This window comes from Phocoena phocoena, chromosome 8 (assembly GCF_963924675.1).
Source record: "Phocoena phocoena chromosome 8, mPhoPho1.1, whole genome shotgun sequence".
In the NCBI taxonomy this organism is placed as follows: domain Eukaryota; kingdom Metazoa; phylum Chordata; class Mammalia; order Artiodactyla; family Phocoenidae; genus Phocoena; species Phocoena phocoena.
Genome location: NC_089226.1, coordinates 65,774,297 through 65,793,298, shown reverse-complemented (window position 1 = coordinate 65,793,298; position 19,002 = coordinate 65,774,297). Strand labels below are relative to the sequence as shown.

The following is a 19,002-nucleotide window of genomic DNA, read 5'->3' as shown; positions in this document are numbered from 1 at the left end:
TAGATGTGTTCAGAATGTATCATGGGCCGAAATGGATTCTTAGATTTGATTTTCCTGACTAACTCCATTGTCACTACACTGCCTTTGTCCCAGCTGCTTTTCCCGAAATCTATTCATTGTTGCACGTTAGTCCTGCCAGCGAATCCTTGAGGTTAGCACTGTGTTAATATACTGGGAATTTCAGCAGAGCTGGGCTCTCTAAATCAATCGCCAAAACAGCTTTTTTTTTTTTTTTCTTGCTCAAAAATACACTGCGAAATGCAGGAACATGTGTGGGAGTGGAGGTTGACTTGGGTGAAGGACACACGTAAAAGGAAAATTTCATAACTTTTTTTTCCTGCAGGAGAAAGGTCTTAATTCTTGTAGAACTGGGCTACAGAACACATTTATGTCTCTGCCGTATCTTTAGCTCCTCAGAACATCTTGGGCTACTCAGAAGTCACTCAGTAATGTTTGCCTGGGGCATTATAGGTACTTAACAAATACGTGTTGGATACAGGAATGAGTAAATTCATGGAAAATTTAAGCCTTTTAAGTGATGACCGTGGTATGCACTGATCAGTATTTACCTTCTCAATCCCCCTGGGGGTTTCTAGGGTGTCAAGGTTCGCCACGGGAGTGTAGACTTCTCTTCCCCAGAGTTTGCTCTGAAGGGAGGGAGAGAAAGGGGCTGCCTATTAGAAGTGGGTGGGGTTGAGATAAGATAGGTGTGTATTAAGATTTGCTTCTTAAGGAAAGCAATAAGGGAGCATGTTTTGAGATTGTTGGAAAGAAGTCTATAGAGAACAAGCTCTGATAGATGGGGAGGGAATGAAGCAACATTCTCAGGGTGGGGACAGGGCAAGATGGGAGAGGATGGGGTCCAAGGCCATTGGGGTGGGCCCTGGGGTTGGAGGGGAACTTCTGCCTCTGGGGCTCAAGGGCAGGATGGAGGAAGGTTCAGGAGGAACAACTTTGCAGCTGTCTTGCAAGTAAAGCAGGGGGGATCTGGATGCATTAGAGAGTAGAGGAGATTTAGGAACCCTGCTCAGGGGAAGTGGTTCAGAGGCTGGGCAGGCACTTGAAGAAGGTATACCAGGTAATGCTGCGGGGCACCCTTGACGTTGAAAGCCAGGAGCTTGTGATGGGCCTAACTTGCCCACTTCTGTGATTTTTTTTGGAGTTACAGAAAGCTCCACCTGCAGGGAACGGGTGTGGAGAAGGTGTATGAGGCTGCAGAGGTGGGGTTTGTTTACAGGGTGTTGAATGCAAAAAGGATGAGGAATTAGACTTGAAGGTGCTGGCGAGGGGTTGACGGCAAGAATGTGAATATAGCCTTTCTAGGAACCTGGAGAGGCCAGGAGGGAGAGGAAGGCAGAAAAGGTTATTATTCCGAAGGTCTCAGTTAGCTTGGTGAGCAGGCATTTGGGAAGTAAGAGAGGGCGTAATCAAGATTAAGATTTCAGGGGTATAGCAGTTTGGGCACTGAGAGCTGGGGTCTGGATGTGAATGGCCCTCCCTGGAATTGAAGCCATTCATTCGTTGATTGGGACTCTGAAGTCTTGCTGGTGGGATGTAGAGGAAGCTGTGAGCCTGATGCCAAAGACCTTGATGGATGCGGTGGGCTACCTGGTGAGAACAAAGTCGGCAGAGGTTGGTGGCGTCTAACGTCTGATGCTTAAAGAGAAGATGCTTTTATACCAGAATGTAGGAGCTGAGGGTGGAAGGAGTGCTGCAGGGAGAAGAGAGTGTCAGCTCCATCTCATGTCCCTGATGAGAGAATCGGCAGGTTCAAAAGCACACAAGAGTGGCGGTATCCTCCAGGAAGAGCTATTTTGGAAGGGACAATGTGGGATTGCATCCTGCAGGCCTGTAAGCCTTGTAGTTGCCCAGCCTCGAGACCAAAGAAAAAGCCCAGAGACAGCAACAGAGACATCAGTGGTTCATTGGGCAGGGAGATCTTACACAAAGTGTCCTGGAGCAACACCCCAGGGTGTGTAGCAAATGGTGGACAGGACATGGCAGCAGTCTTTGCTACTCAGAGGAGAAGGAAGCTACCATTTATAGGGCAAATTGATGTCAGGTACGCTCATCAGTTTCCAGGGGTTAATTAAGCCCTATAATTAAGAGGATTGGATAGTCATGTGAGTGAAGCAGGGACTGGTCCAGCAGGGGATGTACAGAGAGCAAGAGAACAGCCATCTTTAAGGACCTAACCATACACGCAGGCAAAGGCCCCGTCTTTGAAAGACACTGGGATTTTGATAGGTGTTTTCAGAAGACTCAAGGTGAGGCTTAGGAGGGAGGCAAACAAGGGAAGATTAACCAGGAAAAGAAGCACAGAGCATATCAGGGAGTGAGAGAGGGTGAGAAAGCCCCATACAGACAACACAGATTAAACCTTAGGTACACACTTAGGCCCCATGGGAACTGGGAGGGTGGGAGGAAAGGGATGGCAGAATCAAACTGGGGGAACCACCTCCCCTTTACTGCAGCCACTGCAGTCACCCTCGGTCCCCAGCTTCTGTGCTCAGGACAAGGCACCCACTCCCAAAGCTCTCTCCATCCCCACGGCAACAGAACTCTGTCCCCATCACATCATGCTGCTTTCAGTCCAGGATCAGCAGGGCTCCATGGAGCCTCTGCTCTGCCACGGAAAAGGGGTCAGAGTTCCAGCTGCCAAGGGGAAAAGAGGGCCAGGTCTTGGAGACCTTGAGAGGTCAGGGAAGCCTTCCTGGAGGAGGAGCTGCGCCTGGACCTTAAAGAAAGAGTAGGATGGTGGAGCAAAAGCAGAGCAGGAAGAGGGCTTCAGGAGTGGGGCACAGGCGGAAAGGGATGGAATCGAACCTTCCTTTCTTTCTTTAGTAAAGAGCAGGGTATCATAGTGGTTGAGAGCTGGGCTTTAGAGCCAGGAGACCCGAGTTCAGCTCCCAGCTCTGCCACTTGCTGTCTGTTCATTTACCTCTAATTCTGTTTTCTCACCTAAAAATGGAGATGATAATACACCCACTTATGCCGGGTTATTTTGAGGATGAAATAAGTGTGTTTGTAAAACAGCATCCCTGACACACCTGTGAAATGAGCTACCTGGGTCAGTACACTTTTGCCACATAGCAAACTACCCCAAGATTTAGTGGCTTAAGACACATCCATTTATTTAGCTCAAGATTCTGAGGGTCGATAATTTGGGCTGGACTGTGCTGGCCCTGTCTTCTGCTGGTCTCAGCTGGGCTCAGTCAGGCAACTGTGGCCAACTGCTGGTCAGCTAGTTGAGTCCGCTTCTGGAGGTGAGCTGTCAGCTGAAGTGAGGGAGCTTCTGGGCCATGTGTGGGTCATCATCCCAGCTGCTTCACATGATGGTGGTGACAGGGGTTTCTAAGAGCAGCAAGAAAGGGCAAGTGCAACCGCATGAGTGTTTCTCGGGTCTCTGCTTGCATCACGTTTGCTATGGAAATGTTGTCAGGGGTCAAAGAAGTTACACGGCCAAACGCAAACTCACGGGGCAGAGAAATAGACTCCATCTTTGAAAGGAGGAGTGACAAAGTCACATTGCAAAGTGGTTCATGCGCAAGGATGGGGAAAATCTGTAATTATTTTTATTATATATCACAATGCCCTATTGTGTTCACTCTGTATTATTTCATTAATTCACTCATTCATTTGTTCACTCATTCATGCAAAAATAATTACTGAGTACCTATCTTGTGGGATGGCAAGAAAAGTAATCCCCAAACGAATGGCCTCAGTTTCCTAGTCATAGTGCAATCCATCTGGCATTGCTGTCTGAGGTCTGTGACATCCAGTAAAGACATGAGCTGGACCTTTTTCCCCAGTAAGTCAGGTTATACTCTTTCCAGAGAAGAGGGAGATGAAGTGGGGGATGGTGTTAGAGCAGGTGAAATAGAAAGATTTATATTTGCAAATTAAAATGAGATACCAGTATTTCATCCCCAGGAAGTCCATTTTTCTGGACTAACTTCTCCCTGCTGGATCTTAACCCACACGTTTTATTACTGTGATCTTTCCTCCATCTTCCAGATCACTGAGGTTGCTGGTGACTCCAGATCTCTATTGACCGCAGGTTAAAAACTGTTACACACACACACACACACACACACACACACACACACACACACGCACGCACGTACTCCCCTGGGAACATTCTAAGATCTTCTCATTTCAGTGCAGGATAACAGCTGTGGTATGCCAGCAAGAGACTAAGCCCCTCATTGCTCATGGGGGCCAGGTAAGAATTAGACTGTGTCCTGGGGGGAAAATATTGAGAATCTTATCCTGGAGAGAGAATCCTATTCTATCCAAAATATTAACCTACAAGGCTACATGGAGGGTGTTGTCCAAGGTACTGGTCCAAAACTAAGCAGAGAGAAGCTTAGAGAACACTTAGAGTAAGAAATATGAAACAGGCACCAGGGAGGGAGCCTGGATGGATGTCTGAGCTGGAGCTCAGTGTCCCTGGAATAGTTTAGTAACACATTCATTTAATCAACTAATATGTTTTTGAGTATATGTTTCATACCAAGCACTGAGTTGGATAACAGACAATAGTTAGCAAGACAAGCACGGTCCCAGTCCTCAGGGATCTTGGAATCTGATGGGGAGAGACTGATGTTACAAGAGCATGACTAACGGCTAACCAGACAGTCCCCCAGCAACCCTATGCTGTGGGTACCATTGTTATCTCTTGCTTTTACAGATGAATAAATTGAAAGATGAATGGCCAAGTAAATCGTCTACAGTCACACAGCTAATGAACGATGAGACTGGAGACGTAAATCCAGAGTCAGTCTTTCTTGAATCATTCTCCTTCCCCTGCCCCACTCGATCGAGTCCTCCTGGTATATCTTTTGCAAGCCCCTCTTACTTGTCTTTAAGCGCACGCATCACATTTTGTGATTCTATTTGTGTGTGATTGTTTGGTGAGGGACCATAGCAAAATAGGTGTGTCAGCCAGTTCAAGCTTTGTTGTGCTCTAGTAACAGGTGACCTCGAAATCTGAGTGGCTTACAGTAACAGACATTTCTTGGTCTCGCTACATATCCAAGTCTTTCTCGACCTTATCTTCTTTTTGCCGTGCTTGTCAAAAACAGCCAACAGTAACAAAGGCGTGCTCCTCATCGAAAGCACAAGCTCATTTGCCATGTTTTGTCTACCAACTTATTGCAGGCAACAGCTTTGCCACATACTTCATCGCTGCATAAAAGAGATCACCATCTTTCCAGCCTCCAGGGATGGTTCCTCACCACCCACTTTCTGGCCCCACGTTCTAGGGTTTGGCACACACCCGCTCATCGAGAGTCGATTTCTTTGTCATTCAGCTTAGGCCGATGTGCACATCTCAGGGGCTTAAACCAAGGACTGCTGATTTCTTGTTCGTGCCACATGGTCATTGCGGCTCAGCTGCAGCTCTGTGTCACTTCACCTTTTCTGGGACCAAAGGAGAAGCTCCCCTCTGGGACGCTACCGGTCCGCTGGCAGAGAGCAAAGAGAGACATGGCAGACGTCACGATTGCTCTTAAAGCTTCTGATTGGAAATGACACGCGCCTCTCCTACTGATGTTCCATTGGTTAAGGACACGTGGCCAGGGCTGACAGTAATGATGCAGGGATGTGTCAGAGCTCAGTCTGGAGGGAAGCACAGGAGCGGCCTCACGGGACAGGGCAGGGAATCAATCTGTTAGAGGCGTCAAGGAGCGTGCATTGACTGTCGCAGGCAGATGCAGAGTCGGCAGACGTTGTATTTTGAGAAGAGGAATGTCAGGGCACATTTTCCTAGGCGCACGTGATGCGCTCCATCTTAGCCGTTCATCAGTGAGTAGATGGAGGTGGTGGTAGATGAGCAGACACAGCTATAAAGAGTTTTGAGCAGCGCATGCGTGGGGCCAGCAGTCAAACAGCAGGTGTGTGAGCTTTCTTGAAGATGGAGAATGTACAGATGGACAAGAGAGCTGTATTTGTACTTGGACAATTGGACTTGATGGGAAGGAGTAACAACCGTCAACAACAACTAAAATAAATACAGGTAGTTTAAGCTAAAAACAAAGGGTTGGTGCTATTAGAGCAACCCTGGGGTGATTCATTTATAGACTCGAAGGGAGGGTTGCCTGGGGAAAGGCAGGAACAGGGCAGCTCTCAGCAGTACAGGTTCACAGATCTTCTCTAGAGAGTTGCCCTAAATGTGTCTTAGCTATAGTACTGCCTCATCTCTGTGTCTCTCCGTTTCATGTTTTAAATTCCTGGGAGGAGGGAGCCTTCTCGGCCCCTTAACAGCCCTATTCTCGCCAATGGGCAGGTGGTAGAGTCACAGAATACAGACTACTGGGTGCCCAGCCCTATTCTCAGAGGAGATGGGTCATTGTTAGACATTGCAGGCTCAGTCCTGCCTCTTCACAGCTGCCAGCCCCAGTCCCTGGCTCTGCCCCCTCCCGCCTTGTTCTGATAGCAGCACACATCCCATGCGCATCCTTCCTCTCCGTGACAAGCCCAGGTCTGCAGCCTCCGGGGCCTGACCCGCCACACTGGCCATCGCTATTAATGGGGCCTCCTCTGTGCCCCGGCCCTCGGCAGCCTGTTTCTGCCTGAAGTCGCCTTCATCTGCAGCCTCCATCCATGTCAGAAGGCTCTGCTGGAGAGAGCTCCCCAGGCAGGCATCTGTGTCAGGTGTGGGGTGCAGGTTGAGAGCAGGGGGAATGAGGGAGGACCGGCAGCGGGAGAACCTGGATGCGAGGCTAAGGTCCAGGCCGGGGCGGTTGACAAGCACTGCTCCCTCAGGACAGACACCAGAGGCTGCAGAAAATGAGGGGCTCAGCCAGCAACCCCAGTCCGGGGCACCTGTTCATTGTCTCATCCTGGACCAATGCTGACCTTACTTCCCCTTAACTTGAGCTCCCTCTGCAGCTCTCAACTCCTCCACTTATACCCACATGATTGATAATGTTCAGATACTCAGCCCACTCCCAGGGACTTACTAGGGCTGTGTGAACCTCCAGGCTCACTAGCTTCTCACCCCCTGAAGAAAGCATACTGGCATGCAAACGAGTGAGATACTTCCTTATCTTGTAAAAAAAAAAAAGTCAGACATTCACAAACTTCAGTACTTTATTATTAAAACAAATAACTTGCTTTATTATAAGAAAGAATAAACCTTATACACACATGATATCTACATTCACCCTGTCCCTAAGGACCGCTGGGCTATATGACTCCATGATCCTTTTGCCTCATCCCCTTTGGTAATCTGGAAAGGTCTCCTGTATCTTCCGTATTAGCCAAGACTCTTGGTTGCAAGTGACAGAAATGCAACTCAATCCAACTTAAATGCAAAAGAAAGTTTATTATCTCATGTAACTGACAAATTCATGTCTGTTCTGGCTTCAGGCAGGGCTGGATCCAGGGGCTTCAATGACACTTTCGTTTCTCTCTCTCTCTCTCTCTCTCTTTCACACACACACACACACACACACACACACACACACACACACACTCACCACCATTTGACTCTGGTTCCTTTTATGTGTAAACTTTGTCTCTCCTATACTAACAGGGGAAGGGGCTTCTGTAATTTACCTCAGGAAAAAAGGCAGCAGGTAACTCTGGACTTAGAGCCGTCCAGCTTGACCCTACAAATCCAGGGGGGACTTTTATTGGCCCAGACTGGGTCCTATGCCTGTCCTGAAACCAACTCTGGGCCAAGGCAATGGGTTACTCTGATTGGCCAGCCTGTGATTCAGGCCTACCCCGCTGACCGGGGTGAGGCAAGGTGCTATTACAAGAAAGCAGATAAAACTCTCAGCATCAAGAGTCCTGCAGCCATCTTTTCTAGTTCGTCTCTGGTTTCTCACTGGTTTCCAGGCAGAAGAAGCCCAGGGTGACCCCTGTCACCTGGCTCTCTCCTGAAGCCGAGGGGCTCTCAAGGACACACTGGGCCCAGGAGATACCAGCAAACACAGAAAGAGCAAAGAGCGCAAGGTGGGGGATTAGGATTGCCGACGGGGCTGGCTGGGCTGTACACAGCCCCGTAGGTAGTGGTACAGAGGTGACACCTGTGCTGCAGGCACAAAGTCTGGAATGAAACAGGAAAACAGACAGCTGGGAATCGAAGGCAGACTTTCTGAGCCTGGCAACAGTGCCCACACTGCTTCTGCCACTGCCTGGTTCAGGCGCAGAGTGGGAGGACCTAGCTTAGCCTTTTCTGTTCGGTCTTATGTTCAGAGACCACACCTCAGTCCAAAGCTCTACTCTTCTCCCAGCTTCCCTGCAGGCTTACAACTGAACTCTTCCAGACAGGCCTGCCGAGCGGCCTGAGTCGCCTCTAATCCCAGCTCACTTCCAAGCCCCTTGAATGTTGAATGTCTCAGAAGACTCTGAGAATCCCTCAGATGGGCTAGCAGGTGGAGGGCCCATTAATCTGAAGTCACAGCTCCCCACAGCCTGCAGGGTGCTGTCCAAACTCTGCAGCCCCCAAGCTGCTTCCCCAGCCTCACCTCGCCACCCCACATCGGCACTCTCTTTTCCCAAATGGCAATGCAGTGCCGAGCCTCTGTGACTTTGCTTACCCTGTTCCCTCTGCCAGAGGTCCCTTGTCCTGGTCAGTTATCCGGACAAACTGCTCTCTTCTTAAGCTGTTCTCAAAACTCATCACCCACAGACCAGCTCCGGGTAGCGTTCATCACTCCAGCTCTGGCCCCCAGCTCTTTGCCTGCTCCTGGTCTGTGCTAAGCCTGGCCAGGAGGCTATTCTCTCTGCCCTGTTCAGCATGGCTGTCTCCCCTCCAGGCTGAGAGCTCCCAAGGGAGGCCCTGCCTGGTCCCTCTCTGCTCCCCAGTGCCCGCTCAGGCCCACACCCTAGACGGCACCAAGGAGTGTTTGCTGAATTAAACTGAGTGGACTGCTGTCTAGGGGCTGAGTGCCAGTTACAAACCTGGGGGTTTTGTGTGTTTAGCCTCACCTGTTGCCCCTCCCCAGGGAAATGGGCTCACAAGGGGAGGGGGTTTCTGAGCTAGGGACCTTGCTTTCCACAGTTACGAATGTTTACAAATGTTTCCATTGCCTATAAGTACCTGGTCCTGTGGTTAGTGAACATAAGATCATTTTGGAAATGACTCCCCATCGTTCCTGATTTAGCATCAGTGCCCTGCAGCCCTCAGCACGGTAACCTCTGTGTCGAGGGGTTAATGACCAGTAACCAAACCCTTAAATCAGCCCGCCCTGTCTGCAGCGGGGCCAGAAGCTCATACTTGGTAAAGAGGACAAGGACCATTTCTAGCACACAATGCGGATGTCACAATCACCACGCAAAATTGAAATTTAAGAAAGCAAGGCTCTGCTCCTTCTCTGCCCCGCCCCGCCATGCCCACACCCTGCCTGCTGTTTCCGTGAATCCTTACCCGCAGGCCTACTGGCCAGGCAGAATCAGGGAGGGGAGCCCAGAGATGAGGGGCACTGAGGCAGGGAAGCTGGACCAGCAGCACCCCATACACACGCACTGGGTCTCTTCTCGCCCTCCATCCCTGCCTGCCTGTTCCTGCCCTGCAGTGCCTGTGGCCAGACTAGAGCCTTGATGAGCATTTTAACCCTCACAACTGCATTCTACAGGTCAGGAAACTGAGTGGCTCTCAGCTAGGCAGTGAGGGTGGAGACTTGACTTAGAAGCCCACCAGACCACCCTTTTCCTAGACCAGCAGTTCTCAAATGTTCACGTATATCAGACTTAATTGGAGGACTTGTGAAAAAATAGATTCCTGAATCCTACTCTCAGAGTTTCTGTTTCAGCAGGTTTGAGACTGGGCTCCAAAATGTGCTTTTCTAACAAGTTCCCAGATGATGCTGGGACCACACTTGGAAACTGTTGTCCTAAACAGTGGTGCATCCCAACCTCTCACCACCCTCCTCAGAGTTTTACAAACAATGCCCTGAAGATAGATCCTGCTTACCCCCCACAATGAGAAGGAGGTTTGGAATCCAGGTTCTGTCCCTGTGTTTCCTCCCTAGGCTGCCAGAGTCCCCTCAATACACCTACTTTTCCACCTTGGTTGCACACTGGAATCACCTGGCCTAAAGCCCCAAGCCTAGGCCTTACCCCTAAGACTGTGATTTATAGTTTTTAAAGCTCCCCAGGTGATTCAAATATGCAGCCCAGGTGGCAAGCACCGCCTGAGTTTGATCGCATTTAGGGCTGTGTCCTTTTCACGCCTCTATCCTCCCCCGTTTCATTTGCTCACGGGTCTTTCTACTCTCCCAGTGCACACCCCCTCCTCCAGGAAGCCCACCCTTCAGGCCACAGGTTGGTTCTCCTTTCAATGATCTTTGCCCCCCCATTCTGATACTTTGTAGTCACCCTATTATGTGTAATTTTCAACCCCTAGACTGTCACTCCTCTGGTGTGACCCCCAACCCCACAGAGAGCTGGGCTCTTAATTCTTGGTTGGGCTACAACCGTCCTCCAGGGTACAGATCCCCTCTAAGTATCCAAAGAAATGACTGCAAGGACCCCACTTTGCCCTGGGTCACTTTTCCCATGAAAGCACCCTGAGAATAGAGTTGTTTTCTCCCTGTTTCTGAACCTCTTGTAAAGAGTGTCCGCCTATGGCTCTCCCCCTTCCAACCCCTCACCACTCACCAGGCTAAGGAAGGTTTTAGCCAAATACCACCACTGCCGCCCCATCTCCTGACGAGAGAGTGTCTCTGTCTCCAAGATACCTCATTTTTCAAGGGCACTTACTCAATAGGCCAGCAGTGTTGCCGAGGAAACATCGCTTAATGGAAGGAATAAAGCCGCTCAAAATCCACATGCCATTGTTTGGAAGAGAGCCGGTACTTATGTTGTACCTTGAAAATGTATTATTAAGTAATCTAACAACCCCATTTAGCTCCACGTTCCTGATTTGCTGGGAGGCCCTCTCCACCACCACCCCTCCCCCTGCCCATCCTATGATTCCCTGGGGAGGGCTCCAGAATTTCCATAGCAGCTAAGGTATGGTGAAGTAGGTAGGCGAGTCTGGACAGAAGAGGAGATTGGATGATTGGAACATATGTAAATTGGCCATATGATAGAATGCAAGGGACTAGGGGCCTGGAGGCGGTTGTAGAAAGGAAGTTAAAGCTATTCACCAAATGTTCACAAATTCCAGTTGGTGGCGTTTAAGCTGATGAAGATTTACTAGGCATTAGTGTCCTCCTCCTGAGTGAAGGCCTCATGGTTGACAGCAGTGGTTTTCAAACTTTTTTTGTGAATTCTTCATAACATTTTGTTCAAGTCGAATGTTATGTGAAAACCAAATAAAAGAAAGAAAGCCCAGGTTGGGCTGGGAGAGGGGCCCTAGAACCCCACCCACCAGGCTGTCCTCCCACACCTGACTCAGGAGCCCATGAGACCCCTTCTTGGAGTCTGCGGGGCTCAGGGTGAACAATCTGGTGGAAATGACCTGGCAGTTCCCTTGCTGGTTCCGAGGGACGAGGCCCTTGGGGAGCCTCACTCCTGTGTCTGAGTCGAGGGCTGGGACTCGGGGAGGTGGTGCCCCGGCTCCAGCCCAGGCTGAGGGGAGGCCCATCTGAGCTGCTCCACCCGGGGAGTGGGATGAAGGCCCTGAACTGCCAAGATCTCAGCCTTCCCTGGAAACTCCCCCTAGTCAGGGAGGGGAGAGAGCAGCCATCTGCCTGTGCACCTAGCCAGGTCTTCAAAACTTTCTTAGCCTCGGTTTCCTCATCCTTACGGCTGAAGGTGACCGCAGGTGTGGAAGGTACCTGGGCATACAGGTGTACAAAACTATGTTGGTTTTCTTCCCACCCTTCTCTTCCTGAGGTGTTTCTCCCCGCAGCAGCCGTTTCTGGCAGGGAGGTGATATTTCATACAGTGAGGGCTAGAGCTTGTAGAAGGCTGTACTCAGTCTCTGACAGGGGCAGGTCCCACCTCCAAGCCTGCCAGGTAGAGAAGGGATGCTGAGCACACCTGGCAGGGCGCCCACCCGCAGCCTAGAGGGTGGGGGCCCTCGCTCGTCTGGGAAATGAGGTAACAGAGCAAGCCGAACCTGCAGCCCTGGGGGTCTTTGCCTGGCCTTCGTTCTGTGGCCCTGAAGACAGGAGTGTGTACCTGGGGGCACTCCAGGCTCCCTGGCTGGCTGTCCAGCTCAGCTATTACTCCTTACTCCTGACCCCGGCCTGAGGGAGAGGAAAAGGCCCCTGGCATGAGACCCGAGATCCCCATGTGTTTGTCCTTTTCCCTTGTTGGTGATTTTTCTCTTTCAAGCATCAGATTGGGTTTGTAGCCCTGCTGAGCTGTATGGGCTGAGTGGTGAGCTGAAGTACTCACCTGCGGCTGAGAAGGAGCCGAGGGGTCAGGGATGTCATTTCTATGCCCCGGGAGGCTGGGGGGCGGTTGTGAAACATCCACATACAGGATGACCGCTCGCCCTCCACCTCTGACGTGAGTTACAGCAGGGCTGTCGCCGTCTTAGCACTTCGTAGCATCTTGTATTCTAGGCCTTTTAGTCAAGGAGCCTCCAGCCCTCGGCTGCTCCCTTAGTCCAGGCCCCCTCCTGGCTCGAAGGGATCACAGTGGAAGCTTCTAAGCCAGCCTGTCCCCCTCCAGCCTGGTTCCTGGAGCTGGAGTGACCGGAGGGAGGTAGGCGAGTGAGGTGCGAGGTTACAGGTGCAGCTCTGGTGTCAAACTGCCTCGGTTTAAATCTCAACCACTGTTCTCCAACTGTGTGACTTTGGACAAGTTCTTAACATCTCCATGCCTCAGTTTCCTCATCCACAAGATGGGGATGATGGTAACAACTGCCTCATAGGGCTATTAGGATTCACTGGGCTAAAGCGTGGCAGCACTCCTGACATCTGGGGCTGGATAATTCTTTGCTGTGGAGGCTGTCTGTGCATTGTAGGATGTGGAACAGCATCCCTGGTCTCTACCCACTGGGTGCCCATAGCAGCCTTTCTCACCCCCATCATGTCAACCAGAAATGTCTCCAGACATTGCCCAATATCGTCTGGTTGGCAAAGCCAGCCCCCCCCTCCCCGCCACCCGCCATGGTGAACCACAGTTCTAAGTCATTTCTTATTAAACCTCCAGCTTCCCTGTTGCTCAGAAAACATAGCTGGGCCTGCCGGGCCTGCAGGCACTAAAAGTGGGGTGTCTTGTACAAAACTGTTTCCCTCTTTTGTGTTCAGGCCACTTACTGATTCAGTCCACTGCTGGCTGGGCTTCGGAGTTGTCCAGGTGACAGCTTAAGAGAATCCTCTTTGCTGAACCTCCCTGTGATCTGACCAGCTTCATGGTTACCCCACTCAAGATGCGCTCTGTTGTTTGCCTTTTAAATAACAGACAACTGTCTGTCCTTATTATGATTTTCCCAGACTCTGGAACAATAAACAGCTCTGATGACAGGTGTACTAGGTAGTAAGTAAGTGCACACATGTCTCTCAGAGCATCTCCTCGAAGCATTTCAGAACAGCTAAGTGGATAAAACTGATTTCAGCTATTACCTAGGCAGCCGCTTGTGTCTGTGGAGCCCGCCCTGGAGGTGAGAGGCAGGCCCTGATGACAGGGATGAAGGAAGGGGTGGCAGTGACCGGCTTCCTGGCTGTCCTTGTCTGGCAGCCCACACTCTGGAGCTTCAGGAGATCCGGGTCCTGGCCTGCCAGGTGCCTAAGAGCTATACCGTCCTGAGGAGAGAGCATGGTGCATTCAACCCAAGGACATAAACAGCTGTGCATCTTTGCAGAGAGGCTCAGGTGGCAGGCCCATGCTTTTGCACATTGAGGGAGGGCTTTCTGGAGGTGGTGAGTTTTTATATCTATTTTCAAAGTAGCAAGAGTCGGGGTATGTGAGTGGAGGAAGCAGAGACAGTTCCCATATCAGTGTGATTAGGACCATTATTTCCTGATATGTTAGTTTCCCCAACTTGGCTGTTGGATCATCCAGGACAGGGAACCATGGTTTTCTCACCCTCAGGACCCAACAGCGATTACTTGTTGGATGGGTGGATGGAGGGATGGATGGATGAGATGCCCACCTGCATCTATTTAATTTCCAAAATCCTACCAGTCATCAAATTCTCCCTCAGTGCCAATAAACTGGAAGCCACAGCAGGTCATCAGGTTTCCTTGGTGGTGAACTAAAAACCCAGGTCACACAATGGACAGTCTCGGGATTCTGATGAGAAGCCCAATTTAGGCGATGAATAGGTTCTCCTTGCCTCTGTGTTCTGGTCATGTTTCCACACTGAAGCCAGGCATTCTACATTTGGCCTCCACTCAGAACTTTGGTCACTATGATAGTTCACCTCTTTTAGGGGAAGAATCAGCCACCTTGGTAGTTTTGATGTCCATTTCCGTGGATTCACCAAACCTGATAACTTGTTAGTTTACCTTGGAGAGCAGATCCTAGCTGTAGTGAGTGTCTTCCATTTGTCTTTCCATCCTTTTTCTTCTGCTTTGCAGAGCTGACTTTATGGAATGTTTCCATGGGCTCCTGTGTTGTCTGACTTCCATCTGGGTTCTGCCAATGGGCCGACCCAGCAGAAGAATGGAGTGAGGAAGGGAGGGTGATGTTGGGGTGTTTATTAGCCACCACTCACCATCACCCCCAAACGTCTCCCTCTCTGAACCCTTCTCAGTCTCTCTACGTAACTTTTCTCTTACAGGTTCTGGTACCAGCTCTCTCCTCTCATCCCTTTGGGCCTGGTGGTGGCAACGGCTCCATGTTATTATTCCAAGGAACTATACTATCCCCATGGCTCCCTTACCCTATACCCACGCCATTGAGAACTGGGCCTTTACTACACCCTCCTTGGATCCCCCTACCTTGAGTGTGCCATTTGTTTCCTGTTGGGGCCTTGAGTGATACACTGGCCTGAAGTTCTTCTTATGTCTGAAGGGTGATCCTGCCTGCCTCTCCACCCCTCCCCTGGACTTCTGAGGGTCAGAGAGAATACGCCCCGAAGAACCACCCTTACTTACCCTCCTCGCTGGCACTGCCCTTCTCACTACACAGTCCATTTTATTCCCTGTACCATGCTTTTAAAGTCCTTGTCAACCATCCTCTTTTACTAAAGCAAAAAATACTTCCTTTTACCGTTTGAAATTAATCAAAAATATTTACCAGTGAGAATTTTTGTATAGATCAATACAACAAGAGGGCCTACCCTGAATTCTAATCTAAAGCGGAGAAGTGTGGTATCTTGGTTTGCCCATGCGGCCTCATCGTAGGTGGGGCTGTTAATTTCTTTACTATAGTGTAGAGGATGAGAGCTCACAGACCCTGTGACTGCCCACTCAGAGCCCTTGTTGGGAACCACTGCCTGAGGTTGGGGGAAGTGACTGAAAACTTTGAAGGCCAAGGGTCACATGACCTTCCTCTAGACCAGAGCCAGCCCTGATCTTTGTAAACAAAGTCATTCATTTGTATTGTCTATGGCTGTGTTTGCACTACAACTGCAGAGTTAATTGTCCAGACTGTCTGGCCCTTTGTGCAAAAAAAAAAAAAAGGTTAAAACAGCAGCCTGACTGCTCTCCTTTGAAAGGCCTGGTTGGCCCCTGGTTGGCATCTTGGAACTTGGATTGCAGGAAGGTTCCCACCATTCCCACAGATGGTAAGAGTGGCTCACTGTGCCCACGCTGATTATACAAATAATATGGTTTGTGCTAACACCTGCCTTCCTTCTGGAAGTCTGGGATTTCAGTATATAAAAAGCCTGGGTGCTGAGCCTCTAAGAGCTTCCCTGGTAGATAACCCTTCACAAGCATTATCTCAACTCCTTCCTGCTTGTGAAGGGCCGTTCTCTGTGACTGCTGGGAGAGGACCGTTGGAAGCTTGTGCCTGGTTTCCTCCAGACTGTGCCCTACGTGCCTTTTCCCTTTGCTGATTTGATGTGTACCCTTTCCTGTAATAAATCATAGCTATGGTGCAACCAAACGCTGAGTCTCCTGAGTCCTAGTGAATCATCGAACCTGGGGGTGGTCTGGGGGACCACCCAACACACTGCAAAACCCCAAATATTTGCCACCTGGCCCTTTACGAAGAAGTTTGCCAACTCCTGCTCTATACAGTCTTAGGACAGATGGAAATTACCTATTACATATCCACCATGCCAGAAGACTCTGAGCTCCCTAAGGTGCGGCCCACGTCCTTTGCTCTTTAGCTACCAGCCAAGCACAGCATCTTATACAAAATACTTATGGTGGGGGGGAAGCCAGCAAGCCTGCAAATAATGGATTCAGGCAGTGTTTTTTTAAACTGTGGGTGGTGAAATCAAGTTAAAAGGTTATGGCCAATGTCTTTCAATGAAAGAATAGAATAGAAAATTGAGTACACTGCATATAGTAAGGCTAAGTTTGATTTCTTGAACATTTTGTTTCAGTTGTACGTGCGGACCAGACACTGTATCGAATCATAATGTAAAAGGGTCTCTTCTTGTCCGTTGCAATGGAAAATCATTTGAAGGCCACTGAATTGTCGTCTCTTTGCCAGCTGCCTGGGGAGATGTCCTACAAACCCTCCCCATCTCTCTGGTCGTTAGCGTTTGACCTCGTTCTCCCTCTGCCCCCAGAACGTGTACTACACGAGCAGTCAGCAGATCCATGTGGGCATCCTGAGCCCCACGGTGGACGACGATGACAACCGGTGCCTGGTGGACGTCAACAGCCGGCCGCGGCTCATCGAATGCAGCTATGCCAAAGCCAAGAGGATGAAGCTCCACTGGCAGTTCTCTCAGGTAGCAGCCCCACCTGGAGAAGCAGCAGCATAGAGAAACAGGGGAAGGGGCCGGGGCAGGGAGGAATAGCAGGGATGGAGGAGGAGAGGGACCAGTTCTCGGGGTTTAGTGAGCACCTACTACGTGCCAGGTGTTTGGTATACGTTAGCTCATTGACTCATTGATACTGGCTCTGAGGGAGGTTATTATTGTTGTTGTTGTTGTTTTAGTGGCATTTTATTTAACTTTTAGATATAAGGAAACAGTCTCAGAGGTGGGAGTCCCCTGCCTGAAGTCACACAGTGAGGGGCAGGGCTGGGATTTTAAACTCAGATCTCTGACTTTAAACCTCACATTTCTTCTGACAAGCCCCTTCTCACAAGCGCAGCCCCAGTCTCTCAGGTATAGACAGTGCTGGGTCGTCTCTGGTCTGTGAGCCGCTCTGCCTTCCTTCTCATTCTGTAGGGAATGAGGTTTGCTCAAAGGGCAGTGTCTGGGAGCCATTTTGTGAAGGGCAGTCCACACACTGGTGACCATGAAATATTCCTTTATTAACTTTCCATCAATTCTGAGGGCCATATTTATCTTCCTGCTCTGCATTGGCCTAGTTATAAAATGATGCTCTGGGGGCTTCCCTGGAGGCGCAGTGGTTGAGAGTCCGCCTGCCGATGCAGGGGACGCGGGTTCGTGCCCTGGTCCGGGGGGATCCCACATGCCGCAGAGCGGCTGGGCCCGTGAGCCATGGCCCCTGAGCCTGCGCGTCCAGAGCCTGTGGTCCGCAACGGAATAGGCCACAACAGTGAGAGGCCCGTGTACCACAAAAAAAATAAATTAATTAAAAAAAAATAATGATGCCCCAGGATCAAGATGCCAGCTGGAGATGGCCCACAGTGACCCAGCTTTGAAGAAAACCAGTGCCTTGGCCCAGAGGCCTCCAGCCCCTAAGGAATCTGCTAAATAAGGATCAGTTTCTGCCCACAGATAGGGACGCCCACCTCCCAGGTAGTGCAGGGAAAGCACTCAGAACAGGAAGTGATGGAGCCCATGGGGTTTTAGGGCATCAGGACTGCTGGGGGCTGCACAAGGTGGATGCTTCTGGGGAAGTCGGGAACAGAATGTCTATATTCATGGAACGAAGAGGCAGGGACCCCGACTCAAGCCTCCCAGCAAGCTGCTTCCGCCCTGAGAGGAGGCTGACAGGCACAGGGTGGAGGTGTGCTGTTGGCCTGACCTTGATTCCAATCCTCATGTCTAGTGACTCTCCCCTGTAGTGGTGGGCCAGTGAGGGGAGGTCCCAGCTACGTCAAGTTCTATGGGCACGGGGCACCTTTGACCTGTGGTCTGGGGGTGCGGAACCTGAGGGCTGAGAGAGACCCTCGGTTGGGTCCTAAGTGGATGGTGAAGGTCAACCCTGAGCAGCAAGTTCAACACACATCATAGATTTAGGGGCTCGTTGGAAAGCAGGAGCGAGAGCCCAGACTAGGACTTTGGGACCCCGGGAAAGCAGATGCTGGGAAGCAGCACAGGGAGCCAATGACAGCATATCTGAGGGTGGGTAGAGGATGCATGTGGCAGCTCTGAGTCCAGGCTGGGCCTGCAGAATGCGTGGGGTTCAATGAAAGAGAATGGTGCCCGGGGACTCCTGCCCTGCCCCTTCCTGTCCATATGACCTTTGACACGTGTTGTAAACTGTAAAGGTCTGTCCCTAAGAAGAATTAGCTAAGGTTCATACTGTGCTTAACGTGTGCTGTACTTCCTAGGCGCCTGGCATACACCAGCTCATTTAATCCTCACAACACCTGTGTGTGATTAGATGCGGACCATTAGCCCGAGTTCATAGATGAGGAAACTGTGGCGCGAAGATGTTAAATAACATACCCACTGCTTATTATTATTATTTCTGAACTACTTCAGATTCTCTGTTTTACTGCTAATCGTGGGAGGATGTTGGAAGTGGCCCCTGGAAGAAGGTCAGGGGCAGGGCCGAGGCTTAGAATATGGAGCACTTCTTCCTACCACCTCTCTCTCTCCTGGTGGAGCCCAGATGCCCCAGCTGTGACCTGTTCTGACCGTGCCCAGCAGAAGCCTTTGTCACTTTCCCCAGCCAGGCTTCTGGCCCAGAGTGACACAGGGCAGGGCTACATTTCCCCTCTGTCCTCCTTTAGATTACGAGGCAGAGGGAGCCCTGGAGGTGTGTGGTCAGGGAGGAAGGCTGGCCATGGGCTGGGTGGTAAAGTGGCTGCTGCCTCCTGGCTCAGATTAGATGCAAAACAGGCTCACAGGCTGGAGGCAGCAGAGAGAGGAATGGGTGCCTC

General features: G+C 50.5%; 1 protein-coding gene across 2 annotated transcripts in view; it reads left to right on the top strand.

Moving 5' to 3' along the window:
• The window catches only part of GALNT18 (polypeptide N-acetylgalactosaminyltransferase 18), a 360,452-nt gene that overhangs the window by 307,902 nt on the left and 33,548 nt on the right, over window positions 1-19,002 (top strand). For both annotated transcript variants that reach the window (XM_065881395.1, XM_065881396.1), the window contains one exon: window positions 16,544-16,708. In XM_065881395.1, coding sequence (XP_065737467.1) covers window positions 16,544-16,708 — 165 coding nt within the window. The remainder of the gene's footprint in view (window positions 1-16,543; window positions 16,709-19,002) is intronic.